A 23,381-nucleotide genomic window follows, 5' to 3' on the forward strand; every position below is an offset into this window, starting at 1 on the left:
TCTAATGTGAAAGGAAAGAAGAATGCTTTAGTATCGGGTTCTATGATTTTTTGTGTGTGTGTGTTTATAGCATGAATCTTTGATGACATAATTGAAATTATCTATATCTGGCAAAAGCATAATGAATATATGTAAGGCCATTTAGGTCCCATTTGTTACGCACGGCAGGACATGACGCTTTTGTATGGAATTTAGCATGTTGGGACGGACTATTGGACAGACTCGTCCAATGTAATACTTTTGTAGTAAAAAAACATGTTCGCTCTTATCATTCTTATCATTAAAAATATCCTACAAAACTTGTCCACGGATAGACTATTATTATTCAATACCATGGTGAATGTTGCCCTTTAACAGTTTTTGAAACAATAATTGTGCTAAGGAATACATAACGAATGTAGGGAGGATTCCATCAATGTGCACACAAATCCCAAAGTTATACTTTTCTCTATTAAGATTTTTTACATTGAATCAAATCTGTTTATAGAAAAACATCGTTTCATTAATTTAACATCTTCACAAAAGTTCACCCTTTCATGTTTACTAAAACAAATTTACAAAAGATAATTTCTCTGATAGGTTTCATGTCCTATCTTGTAACAACAATACAAAATGGTACAAATAGAATCAACAAGCATAATGAACTACAGTAAAAAAAAATGGTACAACTGTTATTTAATCAAGTTCCACTACTATTATCACAATTCTACTACCTTCTCCATCCTTGTGTCTTTTGTAATCAAATAGAATCATAAGCATAATGGACAACACATGAGCATTCTTAAATCATTGGAAAAGCCTTTTTCATGAATACAAATAAATAGTTTTTACAAATGTGTGTTTAATTATTTAGAAAAGCAATAAAATGAAGGTACATCCAAATACTAACGAATGTGTCATCCAAGGGCATCTAAGAAGATAATTTAAGTCCTCAATCTGAACATAAATTTAATAGCACACCACAATTTTATAATACAGTTACATATCCTTCCCTTCTCGTTCAGTCAAATACATACCTGAATTTTACATGAAACAAAAACATCATGCATGGGAACTCTAGCTGAAATTACGTTCTAGTTTTTTCTTCAATTACATAAACCAAATCAACAAATTATCAAATATACAAAGTAATCAAAACTGCGACGATTTGAATCATATTCCTTACATGTGTATTAACTAAACTCAAAACCATTCATATTGTTTTTACCTATCTTTTGCAATTAAAGATAGATAAATAAAAGCTATGAAAACAAAAACCCACAACATAAATGGGTACCAGATGTCACAATGAGCAAACCATCTTAATTCTTCTGGAAATTTAGGATTCATCTATTTTGATTTAGAGTAGTTCGGTGATGAAGCCTCTCTTTCTCAAGCAGTTTCATGTGAAGGATGAGACCTTGAAGATTCTCCCTTACCCTATGAATAAAGAAAAAATAAGAAATTTTAAAAGTTACAGAAGTATATAGAGATATGATGATAACATATTTGGTTGTGTATGTCTTTTTGTTCTGTGACATGATAGAAAGGTTTGGGTGTGAAAAAGTATACCTTACGTGGGTTACGAATCATGCCAGAATTCCTTTGAGATAAAGCTCTGAACCAGGACCCTTTCTTTTGTTCTGAACACAAGTTGTATTGAGCATAAATATTTTTATGTGGTCCAAAATATCAAAAGACATAGTCAACTGACATAACAAATTGACCCATTTAGACGGATCAATACATGGTTCCATTCATTTAAAAATTAAAAGTGTAACTTTTATTTTTTATATTTTATAAAAACAAAATCTTATCTTATAAGTCAATAAAATCAATAATAAATGTGTGGATTTGGATCAGATGATACATCTATTTAAAAGAATTGGGCCATGTTTTAAATTGGGTCATGGGTCAGGTCTGTCATACATAAGATACGAAAATAATAAATTTAATAAAAATGACATCTACCTTGATAGTCCGGGCCATCTGTAATGAATTTACGATGATAGGGAGATAAGTAAATCCCATACATAAAAAACCGCCTATTGACTAAGATGTATTGTCCTGTTGTTGTTTGAAAAGGAGAAAGATCGCCACCAATTATGTGATTCCATGACTTGTAAATACCCAACGCATCTTTTTCTTCTTCTCCATCATTATACACTAGACTCACCCCACACTCCTTTGTAAGTTCATCATTTTGATCTGTAACAGTAATAGTAACATGGTCACCAGCCTCCATCTCATTCATCCCAAACATCCAATGACTTAACAACACCCAACACTTTTGATTTGGAATATATCTGTCCTTTCGACGTTCATATATCCACATGTGGTTCTTTGTTATATTACTAATTGTCATCATTGAAGAAAAAGGGAACAGAGCATCATCTGGAAATAGAGGCCACTCATCGGTAGGTTTCATTGTGTGCAGAGAGCAGAAGTTGAGTCCTGTGAGGAGATTCTTTGGAGATGATGATGGGATGGTAAATGATATTGATGGCCCCAAGCTTCTATGCCTAAACCAACTAGGCATCTCCTCCGCTTCATACAATGTGCTGAATATTCCAAATTCATACATCATCTGTCAATACAACCATCTTAATTAATCTCCATAATATTTGTAATATACATATTTACATAAAGATAGACAGTTAACTAGACAAAACCTCTATTTCAAATTCCGAAGATTTAGTTCCCATGAGCCTTTTGTTAATGAATTCTAGATTAGTCCAGCCCAAGCTACGTAATACCTTTTCCTCAACACATACCATTGGTTGGATTTTGATCATGCCTTCAATTTCGAATGGCCAAGCTATCCGGAATGGTGATAACTTGAGTGGTGACATTTCTGAATCAAATACAACTTTATCTATAGAACGCCCATGAGAAAATAGCATCAACCTGCTTAGTGTACGTGGAGGACGCTCAACTGACTTCAATTTTTCACAATTCTGCATGCTAAGTATCTCAAGCCTAGGAAGTGTTCTCACACAACTAGGCATGGAAGCAATAGGATTTCTATCTAAATATAACTCCTTTAACATGGATAGGCCACTGAAGTCCATGGGAAAGGATTCAGTGGACAAATTGTTCTTTGCCAGTGACAAAGTTACTAAAGACCTGGGTAAAGATATTGCAAACAGCTTCAAATCACTTGGTATAGAACCCATAAAAGCAGAGGAAGAGGTTCTTATGTTTATGACCATGTTGTTAGCCTTGCAAATTTCTGGTGAATCCATATCCCTATTCTCGATTTGAGAATCACTGAGATTACAACCATCCAGCAACAGTGTTTTAACATTCTTTAACATGCCTATGTTTCTTGGAAGTTTTTCAAGCTTCTTGCAGTAGCTCAGATCAATAAGGACAAGTTCAACACATCGCTCAATTGATTCACAAACCTCAAGCAAACCAATGCAATTTCTAACTATTAACCTCTCAAGTGCAGGAAGTTGGTCAAATTCACCAAGACTACGAAGTTGTTTACAGAAACTTAAATTCAGAATCTTCAATGATACGAGCAGCTTTTTATCTTTTAAGCATGATGCATCCAACTGCAAAAAAATGGAAATAAGTTAGCATAACAGTCAATTTCATCAACTCATCATAGATGAATAATGAATGAAGATAAGTAACCTTTTGCCTCTTCTCAAGTCGTTGTGGATTGCTATAACAACCGACAAATGATTCAATATTGCTATATGACATGTCAAGAGAAACAAGATTCCTCATAGGTAAGCCAGAAGGTATAGATTTCAAAGGAAACCCATGCATACACAAACTTCTTAATTCCTCAGGAAAGTTCTCATAAGACCCATTCATGAGCACATAATTGAGTTGTAGTAGCATCAAACTATCCATGTTACTCAATGCATCTGTTTTCAGCTCAAATGATCCACCCGACTTCTCTTTCTCAAGCATGCGCATGTCAAGGGCAAGGCCTAGAAGATTTCCCTTACCCTAAGAAGAAAGAGATGGCCAAAAATAAAAATGAGATAATACAAACTAATTTGAATATGAACACCACCAACAACTACACATAAGCTCTCACCTTTTTTTGTTTCAACACTCTGAATGACTCCTTATGACACCAGATTCGACTTCGCTTCCACGGCTTGTCAATGGACTCTTGACGGACTTCAAATTTTCCTGTCTCTTGAACCAACTGATGCATCTTCAATTCGTTATCCCATCCTATACTAAGAAGACATCTGTCAATGAGATTCCTGATTCCAGATCTTGTGTTTATATCACATGCCTTTAATATTGTCTCACTAACATCTCTATCTATTCCAACAAAATAACAAGCAATATGCTTAAACAACTCTTTATCATTGTTGGATGGCAAAGAATCAAAGCTCATTCTCAAGACATTATTTATATGGGAACTTGTTTCTTTCTTTAGCCCTTCTATGCACCCATCCCAATAGGCTACATCTCGATTATGTAGGGACTTGCCCAAAACTTCAAGAGCCAATGGATGTCCTTGACAATACTTCACAAGCTTATCTGACACCTCTTCATAACCTGCCTTGGGATAGTTGCACATGAATGCATGAAAACACAAAAGTTGTCTTGATTCAGTCTCATGTAAGCCTTCAAGGAAGTGTTCTACGTGATTGGATTTGATGTTTGTTTTAAATAGTGTGCAACTCTCAGTCAACCAACTGTCCTTTGTTGTAATTATAATTTTGCTTCCCGGATGAAAACCTTTGCTTCCAAGTAATGCATCCAACTGAACAATGGTACTGATATCATCAAGAACTAGAAGGATTTTTTTACGGGCTAGTGCGTTCTCTATCTTTCTAGTGTATGTCGACACATCGTGAACTTTAATTGAAGTTGTTTTTGAAATGTCATTGTAGAGTTGTTCTTGTATATCTAGCAACCCATTAAACTTTCCATCACATTTCCTTGTGATATCTTCAATATAGCTGCTTGTGTGGAATTCACAAGAATATAGCCCATACACATGTTTGGCTAAAGATGTTTTCCCGATCCCACCTATACCATAAATAGTGAGTATGTCAACGGTATGTGAGGATCCATCTTTCAACCAAGAAGTGACGAAATTAATATGATAGTCCATCCCAATAAATAGCCGTTGAACACTTTTTAAGGTTATATGTAATCTACGGTGGATGTCCTTCACGATTTCTTCAATGATCTCTGTCTCTAGCCTGAAAATTGATTTAATAATAACATCAATACACGATCTACAAACCAACAAACAAGATTTGGGATTTAAAGATCAAATCAAAACTATACCATACTAGTGTTATTAATTAAGTTCTTCACATCAAAATCATATCATATTTATACTTCTAACCAAATAAACATATAATGTGTAAGGTCATATTTCATATTGAATTATAATTATTTATTATTATTATTATTATCTAAATTAACAAACAAAAAAACCTTACCCCACCCTTCGCCTAGAAAGACGTCACCACTCTCCGTTTAACTCCCACCATCGCTATAAGGTGGCACCCACAAGGGTACGGTATAAGGTGGCCTCAGGAAGAGGATCACTAACAATAGCACTAAGTTTGGCAGACGTATCCACCGGGGTAGTGTAAGGCTTACATGAGGCCATTGAAGCTCATTGGAGAATTTCACAGGTATAGTTTGCTTGTGATAAAAACAAGTCGTACTGGTCTCTTGTTGCGGTTATGCCCAAAAAATGGTGAAGGTTACCGGTCAGACATGGAAAATTCCGATGAGAGAGTAGTAATGATGCGTCGTAGGAACTCGGAGTCAGAAGTCGTGAGGATTATGTCATCCACATAAAGTAGGAGATAGGCCTTATGTTGCTCGTGCTGATAAATGAAAAAAGATGAATCAGAAGCACTACTGCGAAATCTGTGTGATATGATGTAAGTGGAAAATCGAGTGTATACCACGCCCTTGGAGCTTGTTTGTGACCATATAATGATTTGCGTGGACGACACACATGCGTTGGAGCCCGGGGATCCACAAAGTCGGGCGGTTGGTGCATATACACAGTTTTGTGAAGATCGTCATGTAAAAAGGCGTTTTTGACGTCTAACTGATGAATTGGCCATGACTGAGAGACTGTTAAACTAAGAACAATCAGTATGGTGACCAGTTTGACGACCGGGCTAAAAGTTTCATGAAAATCAACTCCCACTGTTTGAGATTTTCCATTCACAACAAGTCTCACTTTGTACATGCCAAGTGCTCCATCGGATTTGAACTTGTGGCGAAAAAGCTACATAAAGTGAATAATCGGGTTGTCCATTGGTCAGGGAACTAGTTCCCAGGTGTCGTTTGCTTTTAAATTTGTAAATTCGTCTTTCATGGCTAGTTTCCAGTTAGGGTCCGTTCGGGCATGGTTGTGGGAGGTAGGAAGAGGTAAGATTTGTGTTGAGGTAGAGGTATGAAGGTTTAGCCGGTTAATAGGTTTGGTAATGCTGGTACGGGATCGAGAGGTCATTAGATGGATATTAGGTGTGGTTGGTGGTGTAAAGTGGTTGTTGTGTGGTGGTGAGGTGGGAGAGATGTCAGATAGGAGATCAGAATCTGGTGGTAGATGGTTGTTTTCTAGTGGTATAGTGGTGAAGGGTGGGTTGGGAGTAGTGGCGGTAGGAGATGGGGTGTTGGGTGATTGATGGGAAGAGGTGGTGGTGTTATGTTTGGAACGTCGGGAATAGGTATGGAGGGGTGCATTTTGGACAGTAGGACCATTGGATGGTGGTGGGGAGGGGGTAAATGGGTTCGGGGGTGGTGGGATGGGGTTTGGAGTATATGTGAAGGGTGTGAAGTGTGGTTCATCGAGAAAGTCATAGGATGAAGGGGGAAGTGTGTAATTGGAAAAGGAAAGGTATTTTCGTCAAAAGTGACGTGGCGAAAGAGGTGAACTTTACAGGTAGTAGGATCATAACACCGATAGCCCCGAAAGTTTTCGGGGTATCCAAGGAACACACATTTAATGGAGCGGGTGTGAAGTTTGTTGGTTTGGGTAGCAGATGTATCTAGGTAGCAGGTGAAACCGAATACACAGAGATGAACGTATGTCGGGTGTCAGCCATAAAGGGCAAAGGCTGTGGTGGAAAAATTGAGGCGTTTAGTAGGGAGGATGTTATGGAGATAGGTGGTTGTGTGAAGTGTTTCGACCCAAAAGGATTTGAGAAGATGAGCATGAGTGAGAAGGGTACGGATGATGTCATTTAATCGTTGGATCATCCGTTTGGCACGTCCGTATTGTTGGGATGTTTGTGGACATGAGAAACGAAAAACAAGTCTGTGGGTGTGAGCAAAAGTTTTGAAGTCAATATTGTCGAATTCACCACCAAGATCGCATTGAAATGATTTTATTTTTCAGTTGAATTGAGTTTGGATAAACTAATGAAATTTTTGGAAGTTGGTAAGAGTGTGAGATTTGTATTTGAGAGGATAGATCCAAACATAGTGAGTAAAATTATCAATTAGGACCATGTAATATTTGTAGCCAGATTTGCTTAGGACCGGGGATGTCCAAAGATCACAATGTATGCTGTCAAAAGGAGCAAAGGTTGATGAATTTGAATCATTAAAAGGTAATCTATTATGTTTAGAAAGTTGACATGAGTCGCATAAAGAAGATATTGAATGTTTATTACAAGAAATTGAAAAATGTGAACTAAGCAAATCCAAAACTTGAGTGTCCGGGTGACCGAGACGAGTGTGCCATTGATCTTTGGTTGAAGCAAGGAGGGCAGATGAGATTGCGGGTGAGGTGAATGGGTAAAAACCGTGCAGTTTTGGCGAGAAAGTGGAGCCGAAGTCTTGAAGTCCTTCACAGTAAAACCATACGAGTCAAATTCAAGAGAGGTTTGATTATCAATGTTAAATTTGCTAACAGATAATAAGTTTTTTATAATGGAAGGGGTAAATAGGATATTTTTTAGGGAATAAGATCTATTATGAGTTGTGTGTTTGGCATGTCCAGAACCGTGAACTGAAAGACTAGAACCATTTCCAACAAAAACAGTGTTGACAGGGGAAGACACCATGGGACAAGAGATTTTACCTGGATCCACAGTGAGATGTGTTTATAAACCCGTATCCATATACCATGACTGATCACTGGTGTTTAAGTTAACTTGTTGCATTGTTTGGGCCAGGTCTGCTGGACTGTAGTCCGGGTAACCCGCAAAATGTGGAGTTGGGCTAGGAGTTGGAGGCATGTTAGGTGGATGATGATGCGATGGCCCATATGGAGGGGGTGGGTTTGGACAGAATACAGTGTTAGCCTAATGTTGGACTTTTGCTGTTGGAGCGGACGGGTAAGGTGAGGGTGGAGGAGTCCAATTGTTGTTGGGCCACGAGTTGTTATTCCAGTGTTGCTGATTCCAGAAATTTTGTTGTTGACCTTGTCCTCGTCCCTTGTTGCTTTGTCCCCGTCCACGGTTGTTGGACCCACGCCTTCGTCAATGGCTGTTAGAATTCCAAGATTGATGATTGAAGTTGTTATTCCCATGGTCTCGATTTACCTTGGGTTTGATTCCATGGATTTTGAGATCGATCAGAAGTGGGAGCAGCAAGAACCGTAGGAATTTGGTTTTGTCGGGCAGATTGTCGATGTTGTTCAAGCTGTAGCACCGACTACATCCAATTCTGGCAGGAGACCACAAACTAATTGAAGTACAAGTCTCGATTGTGTGACTGGATTATCCACATCGCCTAGCTGGTCCACGAGGTCTTTGAGTTTTTAGCAATACACTTCGATAGATGAACATGCCCCGAGCATGAGGTTGGAAAATTCTTGCTTGAGAGCGGCTGCACGTGATCCCTTATTTTTTAGGAAGGTAGACTTGAGTTTGTTCCATGCGGCTTGAGCGGTGGTTTTGTTTTCAAAGATCTGAACCATCAGTTCATCAGACAATGTACTATAGATCCATTGCAGGACAAGGGCGTCTATCTCTGCCCACTGCTCATAGTCGGGGTCGGTTTTGATAGGCGGGGATGTCCCGTCAATATGGTCTAAAACTTAGTAGGCCTTGGCGTGTAGACAGAATAGCTTGGTCCACGATGAATAAGTGACCTTAGTGTCATCAAGGGTTCGGATCTTCATCTGAATATTTGTAACAAAATAGGCTGGATGCAATGTCATGGCCTTGGCATCGCCGTCCTTCTTCTCAGACATGTCGGAGAGAATAGGTGAAAAACAATTTGGAAGATGTAGGCACGAACACAAAAGCCGTAGCTTCGATTTGAGAAGCGAAGATGGAAGATTTAAGTTTATTGTGGCTCTGATACCATATTGAATGGTATATCTGTCGTCCCTTATTATTGAATAATGATCCCAATATATAGAGAAAATACAAAGCTGAATACAGAAGATAAATCAGGAAAGGATATATACAAATCTACCTATATTATATCAAGATACACATAATATAATATGCTAATACTTAAATTCCATCTATTACATGTGTTTTAAAATACGACGAATCCAAATTGACTTAAATAATATTAGCTCAATGCGGAATGGGATCAAAAATTATCAAAGCGTAATAATCACAACGTAATACGAATAAAATAAATAGAATAGAGACACAGGAATTTACGTGGAAACCCAAATCGGGAAAAAACCACGGGCGGAGGAAGCCGAGAAACAATTCACTATAATTTGCAGTGTTTACAGGGATTATGAAAGAGATTACAAAATAGAGTGGGAGAGCTAAAATACACGGTGTTGTATCAATATATATATATATATATGTAATGCTTTTTTATATATACTTGGATGATTTTTTTGGTTGTGTTCTTTCCTCTGGTTCATGGCTTAGGCTATTTATAGCCAAAAGCAATATAATATGAATTGTAGAAAAAATGTGCCGTCCGAATTCCAATTGTAGGCGCCTAACAAAAATTCACCGTCCAAATCAAATTCACATATATATACTACTATTCATAGTCAAGCTATGAATAGTGAAAGATAGACGTCCAATTTCATTTCAATTAACATATATATTACTATTCATAGTCAAACTATGAATAGTAAATGATAAGTTACTGAAATAACCCCTGAACTATTTGCCACTTGCTAATTTTGGAGGCAACTTTTCCATAATCTCCACCTTGACATCAAAATTAAGCAAGTCATGCTTTACGATTAGTCAAAACCTATAGCTCACCAAACTCTAAAACTTCCATAAGAACCTGCAAATTTTATATAGAGAAAAAATTGTTTCCAAAAAATAAATAATACTTCCTCCACCTACGAGCCTTCAGGCTCAACTGCGATCAGAAACACCCACCATGTCCAAACATAATTTGAACTTGGCTATAGGAAGACTTTTAGTGAACATATCAGCGGGATTATAATCTGTATGAATCTTGTCCACAACACAATCACATTTTTCAATGATATCCCGCACAAAATGATAACGAATATCAATATGCTTTGTTCGGTCATGAAACATTTGATCTTTACTCAAGAAGATAGCACTCTGGTTGTCACAGAAAACTGTGGTCACCTTTATTCTATCATCGAGTTCTCCAAATAACCCCTTCAACCAGATATCTTCCTTAACTGTTTCTGTAATCGCCATGTACTCTGCCTCGGTAGAAGACAGGGCAACTGTAGACTGTAACTGGGCTTTCCAACTAACAGCACAACCATTTAGAGTAAACACATACCATGTAATTGATCTTCGTTTATCCAAATCTTTGCCATAATCTGAATCAACATATCCGAACACCCCAGTGTTAGATTTACCAAAACTTAAACACATAGAAGACGTACCGCATAAATAACGAAAAATCCACTGTACTGCTTTCCAGTGTTCTTTCCCCGGGTTCGCCATGTATTTACTAACCATGCTAACAGCATAAGCCAAATCAGGGCGCGTGCAGATCATAGCATACATCAAAGATCCAACAGCACTAGAGTATGGAACATGTGCCATGTAAGTCATATCAGTCTCATTAGTAGGACTCAAAGCGGATGATAGCTTGAAATGAGCTGCAAAAGGTGTGTTGACAGACTTTGCTTCGTGCATACTGAAGCGTCTTAGGACTTTTTCAATATAACTTTTCTGAGAAAGATGCAAGATCCTAGACTTCCTGTCACGAATAATTTCCATACCTAAAATCTTTTTGGCAGCTCCTAAGTCCTTCATTTCAAATTCAGCTTTCAACTGGTCTTTTAACTTCTGAATCTCCTTCATATCTTTTGCTGCAATCAACATGTCATCCACGTACAAGAGTAAGTAGATCTTTGAAACATTGTCACCTTTCTTAAAATAAACGCAGATATCATAGGTGCACCTGCTGAATTTGTGACTGGTCATGAAAGAATCGAACCTCTTGTACCATTGTCTAGGAGACTGCTTGAGGCCATAAAGAGATTTGTTCAATTTGCATACGTAGTTCTCCTTTCCAGGAACTGCAAAACCTTCAGGTTGTTGCATAAAAATCTCTTCCTCAAGCTCACCATTTAGGAAAGCTGTAGTGACATCAAGTTGTTCTAACTCAAAATCGTTAGAAGCAACCAACCCCAACAATACACGAATGGAAGTATGTTTGACAACTGGGGAATAAATGTCAGTGTAATCAATACCAGGAATCTGACTGTAGCCTTTAGCTACTAACCGAGCTTTGTATCTTGGTTTATCATTTGGGTTGACAGGTTCCTTGATCTTGTAGACCCATTTGCATTTAACTGGTCTCTTCCCTTTCGGAATAGGAACTAAATTCCAAGTATTGTTTCGCTGCAAAGATTCCATCTCATTTTGCATAGCGAGCATCCAATCATTTGAGTCTTCAGATTCGATAGCCTCGTCATAATTCGTAGGCTCCGTTGCGGACTCAATATTATCAGCAACAATAAAAGCATAGGCAACCAAATCAGATTCAGCATACCTCTTCAGAGGAATAATCGGTCTTCTCGGTCTATCTCTTGCAATGCTTGGAGTAGTAGCTTGTGGTTGTGAAAGTGTTGAATCTTCACCAAGAACATGCTCATCCGACGAAGAAGAATCTTGATGCTGATTTGTACTCTGATTAGTGGTAGGAAGCTCCACCTCCATTTGAGCATTCTCTTTATTTGCTTCGGATGATACATCTGATGCATCTATTCTTTTAGAAGAGTCAGCAACTGGTTGAATTATAGCAGACTCATCAAAAGTAACATCTCTTGAGATGATAATTTTCTTCAAATCAAAGCTCCATAACTTGTAACCCTTTACACCTTGATTGTACCCAAGAAAAACGCATTTGATTGCTCTTGGTTCTAGCTTCCCATTGTCAACTCGTGCATACGCTGGACATCCGAATGGTTTTAAATCTGAATAATTGGCAGGTTTACCGGACCATAACTCAAACGGAGTTTTCTTCTCGATTGCTCGTGACGGTGATCGGTTGATAACATAGCAAGCAGTCGAAGCAGCCTCCGCCCAAAAAGACTTTGGCAATTTGGAATTAGAAAGCATACACCGGACCTTCTCCATAATGGTGCGATTCATCCTTTCAGCTACACCATTTTGTTGAGGTGAATGGACTACTGTGCGATGTCGAGTAATGCCTTCCTTTTGACAATAGACATTAAACTCTTCTGAGCAAAACTCAAGTCCATTATCCGTACGAAGATACTTTACCACCAGACCTGATTGCTTTTCAACCTGACTTTCCAATTTCTAAAGGTAGAGAAAACGTCTCCTTTATGTTTTAAGAAGAAAGACCACACCTTCCTGGAGAAATCATCAATAATAGTGAGCATATAAATAGCTCCACCTTTTGAAGCAACTCGAGCCAGTCCCCACAAATCCAAGTGAACATAATGCAGTGTTAGCCTAATGTTGGACTTTTGCTGTTGGAGCGGACGGGTAAGGTGAGGGTGGAGGAGTCCAATTGTTGTTGGGCCACGAGTTGTTATTCCAGTGTTGCTGATTCCAGAAATTTTGTTGTTGACCTTGTCCTCGTCCCTTGTTGCTTCGTCCCCGTCCACGGTTGTTGGACCCACGCCTTCGTCAATGGCTGTTAGAATTCCAAGATTGATGATTGAAGTTGTTATTCTCATGGTCTCGATTTACCTTGGGTTTGATTCCATGGATTTTGAGATCGATCAGAAGTGGGAGCAGCAAGAACTGTTGGAATTTGGTTTTGTCGGGCAGATTGTCGATGTTGTTCAAGTTGTAGCACCGACTACATCCAATTCTGGCAGGAGACCACAAACTAATTGAAGTACAAGTGTCGATTGTGTGACTGGATTATCCACATCGCCTAGCTGGTCCACGAGGTCTTTGAGTTTTTAGCAATACACTTCGATAGATGAACATGCCCCGAGCATGAGGTTGGAAAATTCTTGCTTGAGAGCGGCTGCACGTGAGCCCTTATTTTTGAGGAAGGTAGACTTGAGTTTGTTCCATGCGGCTTGAGCGGTGTTTTTGTTTTCAAAGATCTGAACCATCAGTTCATCAGACAAGGTACTGTAGATCCATTGCAGGACAAGGGCGTCTATCTCTGCCCACTGCTCATAGTCGGGGTCGGTTTTGATAGGCGGGGATGTCCCGTCAATATGGTCTAAAACTTAGTAGGCCTTGGCGTGTAGACAGAATAGCTTGGTCCACGATGAATAAGTGACCTTAGTGCCATTAAGGGTTCGGATCTTCGTCTGAATATTTGTAACAAAATAGGCTGGATGCAATGTCATGGCCTTGGCATCGCCGTCCTTCTTCTCAGACATGTCGGAGAGAATAGGTGAAAAACAATTTGGAAGATGTAGGCACGAACACAAAAGCCGTAGCTTCGATTTGAGAGGCGAAGATGGAAGATTTAAGTTTATTGTGGCTCTGATACCATATTGAATGGTATATCTGTCGTCCCTTATTATTGAATAATGATCCCAATATATAGAGAAAATACAAAGCTGAATACAGAAGATAAATCAGGAAAGGATATATACAAATCTATCTATATTATATCAAGATACACATAATACAATATGCTAATACTTAAATTCCATCTATTACATGTGTTGTAAAATACGACGGATCCAAATTGACTTAAATAATATTAGCTCAATGCGGAATGGGATCAAAAATTATCAAAGCGTAATAATCACAACGTAATACGAATAAAATAAATAGAATAGAGACACAGGAATTTACGTGGAAACCCAAATCGGGAAAAAACCACGGGCGGAGGAAGCCGAGAAACAATTCACTATAATTTGCAGTGTTTACAGGGATTATGAAAGAGATTACAAAATAGAGTGGGAGAGCTAAAATACACGGTGGTGTATCAGTATATATATGTAATGTTTTTTTATATATACTTGGATGATTTTTTTGGTTGTGTTCTTTCCTCTGGTTCATAGCTTAGGCTATTTATAGCCAAAAGCAATATAATATGAATTGTAGAAAAAATGTGCCGTCCGAATTCCAATTGTAGGCGCCTACCAAAAATTCACCGTCCAAATCAAATTCACATATATATACTACTATTCATAGTCAAGCTATGAATAGTGAAAGATAGACGTCCAATTTCATTTCAATTAACATATATATTACTATTCATAGTCAAACTATGAATAGTAAATGATAAGTTACTGAAATAACCCATGAACTATTTGCCACTTGCTAATTTTGGAGGCAACTTTTCCACAACATGTTCAACAAAAAATGAAATATTGGGCGGATAGTAAAGGGAAAGGCGTGGACTTTGAAGTTGGAAGGTCCTGTCTACATCAAACTTCAACCCTAAAGACAACAACAATCTCTGGTGAGATGCTCAAATGAAAAATTAGCTCCACGATTTTATGGTCTTTTTACAATTTTGAAGTGAATCGGTTAGGTAGCATACCGATTACAACCTCCCGAAACTAAAGCTAGCAAAAGAAGATGAAACAGACCCTCCAGTCATTCCACTTGGAGATGGAATTTGAATCAGAAATCCTAGGTCCTAATGGGAGTGCGTTCCATAAGTCAAGCCTCAAGTACGTACCATGAAGTGCTAATTAAGTGGAAGTCTGGAAAAATTGTCCAGGATATGAAGCTACATGGGAAGATCTGGAAACAGTTAACAATATGTTCCCAATTTTCCACCTTGAAGACAAGGTGGCTCTTTGGGGTGGGGTATTGCTAAGCCGCCACTCAAATATAAGTATGCTAAAAAGGACGAGAAGAGAAATTCTGATAAGACAGAGTACCAGTTTGTTGGTGCAAGGGCAATTCTAGTATTTTTACATTTTAGTTCCGTTTGGGAAAGATATCATTTACACCTTATTCTCGAGCTTTACCAAAGAAAAGAAAAGAAGGGGAACGAAGATAAGGAGAGAAAAGAAAGGGGTATCCCAAGTTGGAGAGTAGTGAAAGGAAAATAAACATTTTCTTCCTTTCTTTCCAAATCCTTCCAAATTGAAAGGAAAGTAAGAGGGAAAGTTATCTTCCCAATTCCTTACATTAAAAAAAATTAAGGAGCACCAATTTTGTTATTCCTTTCTTTTCAAGTCCATCCATTTCCCTTCTCTTTCATCGTTAAGCTGAACTCGTGAATAGGGTGTTAGTAGTGGTAGGGAATAAGGTTTGTTATCATTATTGTTAGATTGCTAGAATTGCTATCATTATTCGAGAGTCTAGCCTCTCGAATTACTAGTTGGAATCACTGAGCAATTTCACAGTCAATTCATATATACCCATTTTCCATCTGTTTTCTTGTTTGGCTGAGCTTATTCCTTAATTTCAGTTCAAGTCATAACATAATGCTGGGTTATTGCTTGTGATTTTGGTTTATTAGAAAACATATATTAAAATAATTGAAATGGTTTATCTAAATGAACTATCATATGATAAAATATTAAATGCACAACACACATGTGCACTTATCATAAAGGTTAATCTACCTATATGAAATGATTATGAGATCACGTAACAGGAGGCTTAGATTCAAATTTGTGCATCTTCTTTGTCCTAATACATGAAATGCATAGCTATTTCATGATATTTACAAAACTTATTCAAATGCACAGGGAGAAGAGGATATTGACATTTATGCCTTAATCAAACAAAATCGAATGCTTATGGAAATATGGGTAAGAATGTGGTTACCTTCCTTTTACATCATTTCCTTTTAAATTAGCAACTTCAATAAGTGCTTTATTCCATCGTTCCATCTTTTGAGCCCATTGACTTCTTTTATTTGCGTTTGTCTCTGCCTCCATCATCTGTCTATGCTTAGCCATTGCATCTGCAAAGCTACTTTGTTGCTTCCTAACATGGGTGGGCTCCACATGATAGAAGATTGGGATGACAATATGGTTGGATGTCATACGCTGCTCAAGGATCAGCACCAGTTCATCGAGGCACCATGTTGAAGAAGCATAATTTTTGGACAAAACGATAACAGAAGCCCGAGATGCCTTAATTGCAGTCTCCAATTCCGGTTTAAGATCTTCCCCTGTTTCAATCTCTTCATCATCCAAGAAGGTATTGATACCGGCATCAATGAGGGCCTTATGAAGGTGATCAGTGAAACTATGACGAGTATCAACACCTCGAAAACTTAAAAATACATCATATCTATAACCATCAGCTGATGAACTATGACCACAAGTTGGCGAACTATGATCATGAATTGATGAAGAAGATGAAGATCCTTCTGAGAGGAGTTCAGAGAGAACAACCATTATGAGTTTTGGGTTGATAGAGAAGAAGATGAAGATCCCAGGATTTTTTGTATCTCCGTAAGCTCTAAAAGTCGTAAGTGGTTCAATGTCAGGATCAGTACATAATGCCTCTACATAAAATCCAAATTATTATTATTTAAAATATGCAACTTAAATCTCATCAAATAATTTAAACGTCAATAATAACAATGCCTTTTAATTATTCAAAATAACACTTTAAGTGACTAGAATGCAAATACATATGCACCTCCAAGTTTCAAGTTGGTTTTAGAGCTATATACTAAATAATGTGGATATGTGTGTTTAAACCCGTAATATTGATTTTTGTGATCAAAAGCAATTCTATAGCTTAGTTAGTGCTAAACTTGGTTGTTTTGTGTGCAAGGGACATAAGAGAATGATGCTTAGGCATCTAAACACTGGAAAAAGAAGAGAACAAAAGCTGATGTACTTGAAATACAAAGAGAGGCTGATAATTAAGGCCTTGCAACAGCAATCTTGTGGCAGTAATCTATAGCTAAGTATTCATATAGAACAACAATTACATTGCCATGAAATTTATTAGAAAAGCTATTACTCACTTAACTAAATTGGTTAACCTGTTTATGTGGCAAAGTTGGGATGCAAGAAAATAACAACCAATTTATGCATTTAAACCACATAAACATTCCTATTGTTGTCTAAGAAAAATACATTTGAATTTCAGTAAAGTAACTCTCAAACAAATCAACCCCAAATACCATTCTCGAAAAAACAAGATCCACTATTACCTCCCATGAAAGAAATTGCATAACATATAGGAAATTTAAAGCTTTTACTAGATATCAACAAACAATTGAATCTAACAAAAAAAAAAAGATTAAATTTCTTGACATGATATGGATCTCCAAAATTAGCAACAACAATCTTCTTAAATTTAAGTTCCCATATCACTGGATCTATTATCAGCAGACATCTTATCTGAACTGTTTCGCCTACCAATGATGGGCTTGTTCCAAATAATATGTTTTTGCAACAACAATGTTCTCAAATTTCAAATTCTATACTAGATGAATCTTCAAAGGTAAATGCAATCTGTAGTCTATACACAAGCATATAGATATCATTATGTTTTGACTTCAATGGTAAGCAAAACAGACATTATGACAATTGAATATTGAAGCTTGTTCATTATGAGCGTCTAGCTTAGAATTAAGGAATAGATAACATCATTGAAAAAGAATCAAATATATAAATCTTGTTATAAATTAGAAAATATAAAGGAATTGACGAAGCAATTATTTTAAAGAATTGAATAAGAAAAGTAACTGAAATAGAAAAAAATTCAATCACCTGTTAATGACATAAACAAATGATTACGTTGTGATGTATGATTAAAAGATGACAATGTCTAACAAAAGCTAACTTGTAAGAATGGGCCTTTATAGTTACCTGCCTACAGGAAGAAAACGAGGTCTGAAGCAGCGGTGATTGAGGATGAGCTAACACTGGCGAAGCTGAGAAAGATGAAGAGTTAAAGTTACTGAGCGACACAGCTGTAACTCGGCAGGAAACGGCGAGTCAACGAGGAAAGGAGTGGCCAAAGAGGAGAGTCAACGATGATGTTCGGCTTTTCCTTTGACTTACGATCGAGAGGAAGGAACGGTGTTGCTTCGTGTTTCTAATCCTTTTGTACAGGTCAAGATATTTATTAGGATAAAGGCAAATTTCATAAAAAAAATGATATTTTTATTGCAAAATTTAGACCGAGAAAATTACATTATTCGTCCATGTTTAAAATGTCAAATTATGTGTTTAGTCATTATTTTTTAAAATTAATTTGGATTGTTCCTTGTTTGATTTTTGTTGCGGTTTTAATTCGTGCAAGATCTAAATGACCATAATACTCTTATGTAATTATTTTTTAATATTCTAATATTATTTATTATTATTTATAATTTAAAAATTGAAATGGGCCCCTCTTCCACCCCCACCCTCTGCACTCACCTCACCCACCACCCCCATAAACTTGAGGCTAGAACGTACGGACACCTCGCCCCCTTTCTCTCTTCTTGCATCTGTGTAGAACCCATCGGAGAAGCCGATGTGGAGCTTGGGTTATCGTCGACATCATGGCGGCAGGTAGGTGGTGCCGGTCACGCTAGGGATTGGATTTCGAAGGAAGTGGAGAGGAAAGCTGACGGCAAAACTGGTTAACTAGGGTTATGGGTGGTTGTTAGAGTGCAAATGTAGTGCATTGCATCTTGCAGCTCCGGCAACAATGGTATTCACATCTCTCTTGTCCTCTTTCTCGGTATCGCACCAACACACACACAAGACGTAACATCCGCTTTCCAGATATGTTTTTTTCCAAGTTTAATTTATATTAAAATATAATTTTCGAGGATTTTGGCTCGGACACGACATGGTGATTGAAAGACCACGACGTGAGATCGTCTGATTGAGGAACACGTATTCGCGAAGCACCACGATGTGGAAAGGCCTTGGCCACGACGTGGTGGCAGTTTTTGATGCAAACCCTAGATCTTTGGTTTTGTTCCCTATTTAAAGGCACTAACTCCTAGGGTTGTCTCTTTTTCACATCCTCCACCCTCTGAGATTTTATCCCATCTAAACCCTAGCCTCCATGGGTGTGTTTTGTGTGTGTGTGTGTGTGTTAAGCCACTTTTGTGAAGGTTGAATGAAGAACGAGTCCATTTTGATGCTTGTATGCTTGGTTCCAGCTTAAATCTTGCATCTTTATCACGTTTCTCGTCTTTTGGAGGTATAAAGTCTTCACCTTGATAATTATCTCTCTAGATCTTGTTCTAGGTCATTTTAATAGATTTTTGGTCCAAATCTTCTTGTTCTTGGAGTTTGAGTGAACTCCAAAACCTTGGAGTGTCCTATTTAGTTTATGGACTATAGTAGTAGTTAGAAAAAAGGACTTGTATGACTTAGTTTGGTGTCCATGCATTTCGTGCAAGCATTAAGCGCTTAGGATTAGAGATCTTGGCTTATTGGGATGTCTTAATGGATAAAGTTGGTAACTTTATCCCTCAAAACCTTGAGAAGCTTCATATATGAGCTTTGGGGGTCTAGTATTAAGGGTTAAGAGCTTAATCCATTATGATGTAAAATCCAGTTCCCACGATGTGGTGATTTGCTTGCTACAACGTGGTGGCTAGTGTCACCGTGACTGTTTTGTCGTGAAGCTGCCATGATGTGACCAATGGGTGCCACGACGTGGAGGTCAGCTAGGATTGACTTTCAACATTGACTTTAACCAAGTTGATTTGTTGTCAACGTGAGGCATTTAAGGTGTAGACTGAGGGGTTACATTATATTGATGATTATGTGACTTCTAGTACCAGTCTTCATTGTCGGAGAGTTGTTGTGCTTGTTTGCTATTTGCGAGGTGAGTCTTCTCACTATATTACCTATGTCATAGTAGTGTGCATGCTAGACTAGTTGACTCTTATTTTCTGATTGTTATTATGTGTATTATTGAGTTGTTGATAACTCTAGGACAGGGCCGACCTTATGTAACAACCCGATGATTAGGTATTTTCAATTTTAACCCTATGTATGAAAGAATATTGCATTTTGACCCTTGGACTTGAGAAAGTTTGCAAGAATGGTCCATAATGGCATTTTAGTGATTTTAGCCAAAGGCCTAGTACGTTTGGCGTACGTTGTGTATGCTGAGCATACTAGGGCGGACCTCAGTACGCTAAGCGTACACCGCATACACATGGCGTACGTAATGAAACCTCAAACCTTAATTTTTAGGGTTTGGTCCATATATAAGCATCATTATCACCTTATTTCCCATTCCCTCATCAGCCTCCATCTAAGAAAACGTCCATCTATCAAATCGTAAGTGAGAAGAGTGCATTTTGAGCTCATTTGTGTGCTTTGGTGGTGTTCTTGAAGAAGAAGAAGAAGTTGGTACAAGGAATTTGGAGCTTGTAAGAAACTTGGATCTGAGATTCTCTCCTTGCTAGCAACCTCCACGAGGTAAAAAGTTCATAACTTGATTATCTGATCTTGTAGATCTAGCCATTTCTTCATTTAGGGCATTTTTGCTCCCAAAAATGGTGATTCTTGAGCATGTCATGCTCTTAATCGAATAAGTCGTCCTTTCAAACCTAATAAGGGGTCTTGAGTCATAAAAATGTGGTCTTGTTGCTTAGTTTATCCCCATGCATGCTCTAGAAGGTCATAAGGTGTTAGGAAGTTGGGATTTTGTGTATTAAGCACTAAATGAGCATGCAAAGTCATAAAGTTGGAAACTTTATGACTCTTCATGATATTTTAGCCTTGGATCTGCATTTGGGCGTATTAAGTCGAAGTAATAAGCTCTTAATAAGTTAAGAAGGAAAATTGATGTGTACACAGGGCGTACCAAATGGTACGTTGCGTGTACGCAGATTTTGCCCCGATGCCTCGGACCTCAAGTATGTCCCGCGTACGAAGCCTAAGTTGACTCGGTTGGGTTGACTCGGTTGACTCATTGATTTTGACTAGTTTTGACCAAGGGTATTTTAGGAAAATGTTATTAACTTAGAATGGGGAATGTTTTGACATTTAGGATTTGGGTTGAGCTGGGAGTTATTCTGACTGCATTTAGACTGTGAGGTGAGTTTTCCTCACTGTACCCGTGGGTATAAGGCACCAAAGCTGGCCCTCTAGATTATTTATCCTGGTCAGGATAGTGATATGATTGTTGTAGTTGTTCAGTAGATCCGTATGATTATCTGTGTTGTTGGCTCTGTGTTTATGTTTGTTTGTCGCATATGTCGACATGCTGTGTTATGTTGGGTTGAGGCAGTCCTGCTTCATGCTATAGGCCAAGACACTAGGGGAAGACCGGATAGGCCGTAGGCCCTGCGAGGCGGTCCAATCAAGTCGGCGTCCTGTGGAGCGGTCCATATTGGTTGTAGGTGATGTGAGACGGTCCAATCATGTCAAAGGATCGTAGAGCGGACTAGATAGTTTGTAGGCCCTGCGAGACGGTCTAGTCAGGTTGGTTGTTCATATTATATGCTTGTTTCTTGTGGTGTGTTGGTGTTTTGGGGGGACTCACCAAGCTTTGTCTTATAGTTTTAGTTTGTGGTTTCAGTTACTCCCGAGGATCGTGGGAAGGCGAAGGCGTGATCGTACACAGCTTCCAGTTTTATATCTTCGGGTCTTGGGAAAACTATGATTTGAAATAATGCTTTTGAAACAATGACTCTTTGTAAACAATATTAATTCATGGTTGGTTTTAAAAAATTTAATTTTATTGTGATTTTTGGAGTGTTACAAGTTGGTATCAGAGCCTTGGTTTGAAAGAGTTAGATGTGCATTCGTGTGAATCCAGACTCAAACTAGGGAACTGCAAAAGTTTTTAAAATGATTTTCAAAAGTAAATAATGAAGGATGCGATGTGTATGATCAGCTGGAGCAAGAAAGTATACCCCAAGTTACCCACTCTGTTATTTGATGTTATGTTATGTTAGAACAGCATGCTAGTTGTAGGATAGGGATGTTGTAACACTCAAGTTTTTGGTAAGTTCCCTTTTAACCCCTTTAATGCAAATTCTTTTCATTTTGGTCCCATAGTTAGTACGCGGGGTATACTTTATGAGTATGCTTAGCGTAGTAGCTATAAGTTGGTCGTGGGCATCACCCACGTACGATGGGCACGTGGGAGTATGCAAGGCGTATGTATGGTTTGGACAAACCCTAATTTTTAGGGTTTGCTCCTTATTTAAACCTAATTATAACACCTCTTAGACATTTTAGACCAGCCTCCATCTCCCTTTTACCCTGAAATCGAAACCCTGGAGCATTTGGTGAGTTTTGAGCTTAAAAGAATGTTTGTTCGTGGTTTGTGAAGGAGAAGAATAAGAGGAACACTTGAGGGGATAGCTTGAGCTTGTAGATCTAGGATTACCTTCTCATTTGCAAGCTTTTTAAGGTAAAAAGCTCACATCTTAATGATCTTTGGTGTTAGATCTAGTTTATGTTGTTATTTATGCATTTTGAGCATTTTGAGTTAAAGTTGAGCTTTTGATCTACTCCAGAAGAAATGGGTGCTAGATCTTAGCTCCATTTAGTCCCTATGTTCATAAAAATGTCAACTTTATGGAAGTTATTGGTCCATGCAAGCACTAGGACTCTTTATATATATATATATATATATATATATATATATATATATATATATATATATATATATATATATATATATATATAGGGCTAGGTTATTTTGTTTCTTACATTTATTGTGTGCTAAAATGCACCAATAGGAATTTAGTAAATTAAATAATTATTTAATTAAATAAATATAAAAATTAAATGATTTCCATAATTATATGTATATTAAATGATATCCATAATTATAATTCCCTTTTTATGGAAATTAATTAAATTTGTCATTAATGTCAGCAATAACATTCTTTCAGAATAAATTCGCATCTAGGTTTTTATATATGAGTTCGTATTTTGTTTCAGGACTTAATCACTTAAAATAAAATAAAATTGCATGGAATATGAAGAACGAGAGTGTATTCTACTAGAATACACTCTCATTCTGCTGGAATACACTCTCATTCTTCTAGATATGAATTCATTCTGAAAGAATATTATTGTTGACATTAATGACGAATTTACTTAGTTTCCATAAAAAATAAGTTATAAGTATGGATAGCATTTAATATACATATAATTAATACTAAATTCCTATTGGTTCATTGTAGCACACAATAGATGTGAAAAACATTTGAACCTATAT

At 37.6% G+C, this 23,381-nt stretch overlaps 1 protein-coding gene across 3 annotated transcripts; it reads right to left on the reverse strand.

The window, feature by feature from the left end:
- Positions 1–909: 909 nt before the first annotated feature.
- On the reverse strand, positions 910–18,267 carry LOC145163312 (TMV resistance protein N-like). 3 transcript variants are annotated; one of them, XR_013739689.1, is made up of 9 exons: positions 18,053–18,267; positions 16,044–16,731; positions 4,037–5,165; positions 3,622–3,945; positions 2,652–3,539; positions 1,951–2,566; positions 1,552–1,622; positions 1,277–1,419; positions 910–1,016 (listed from the first exon to the last, which is right to left on the reverse strand). XR_013739689.1 is itself a non-coding variant. In XM_079082160.1 (8 exons), the coding sequence occupies exons 2-8, from the start codon at positions 16,619–16,621 to the stop codon at positions 1,372–1,374; spliced, it is 3,654 nt and encodes a 1,217-aa protein (XP_078938286.1). In that variant the 5' UTR covers positions 16,622–16,685; positions 18,053–18,267; the 3' UTR covers positions 910–1,371. The 3 variants fall into 3 exon arrangements, 2 of the variants coding, with proteins under 2 accessions (XP_078938286.1, XP_078938281.1); XM_079082160.1 differs by having other exon boundaries at positions 910–1,419; positions 16,044–16,685; XM_079082155.1 differs by having other exon boundaries at positions 910–1,419.
- Positions 18,268–23,381: the final 5,114 nt, after the last annotated feature.

This window comes from Lactuca virosa, chromosome 1 (assembly GCF_052849685.1).
Source record: "Lactuca virosa cultivar CGN04683 chromosome 1, Lactuca_virosa_CGN04683_v6, whole genome shotgun sequence".
NCBI classification, from domain to species: Eukaryota; Viridiplantae; Streptophyta; class Magnoliopsida; order Asterales; family Asteraceae; genus Lactuca; species Lactuca virosa.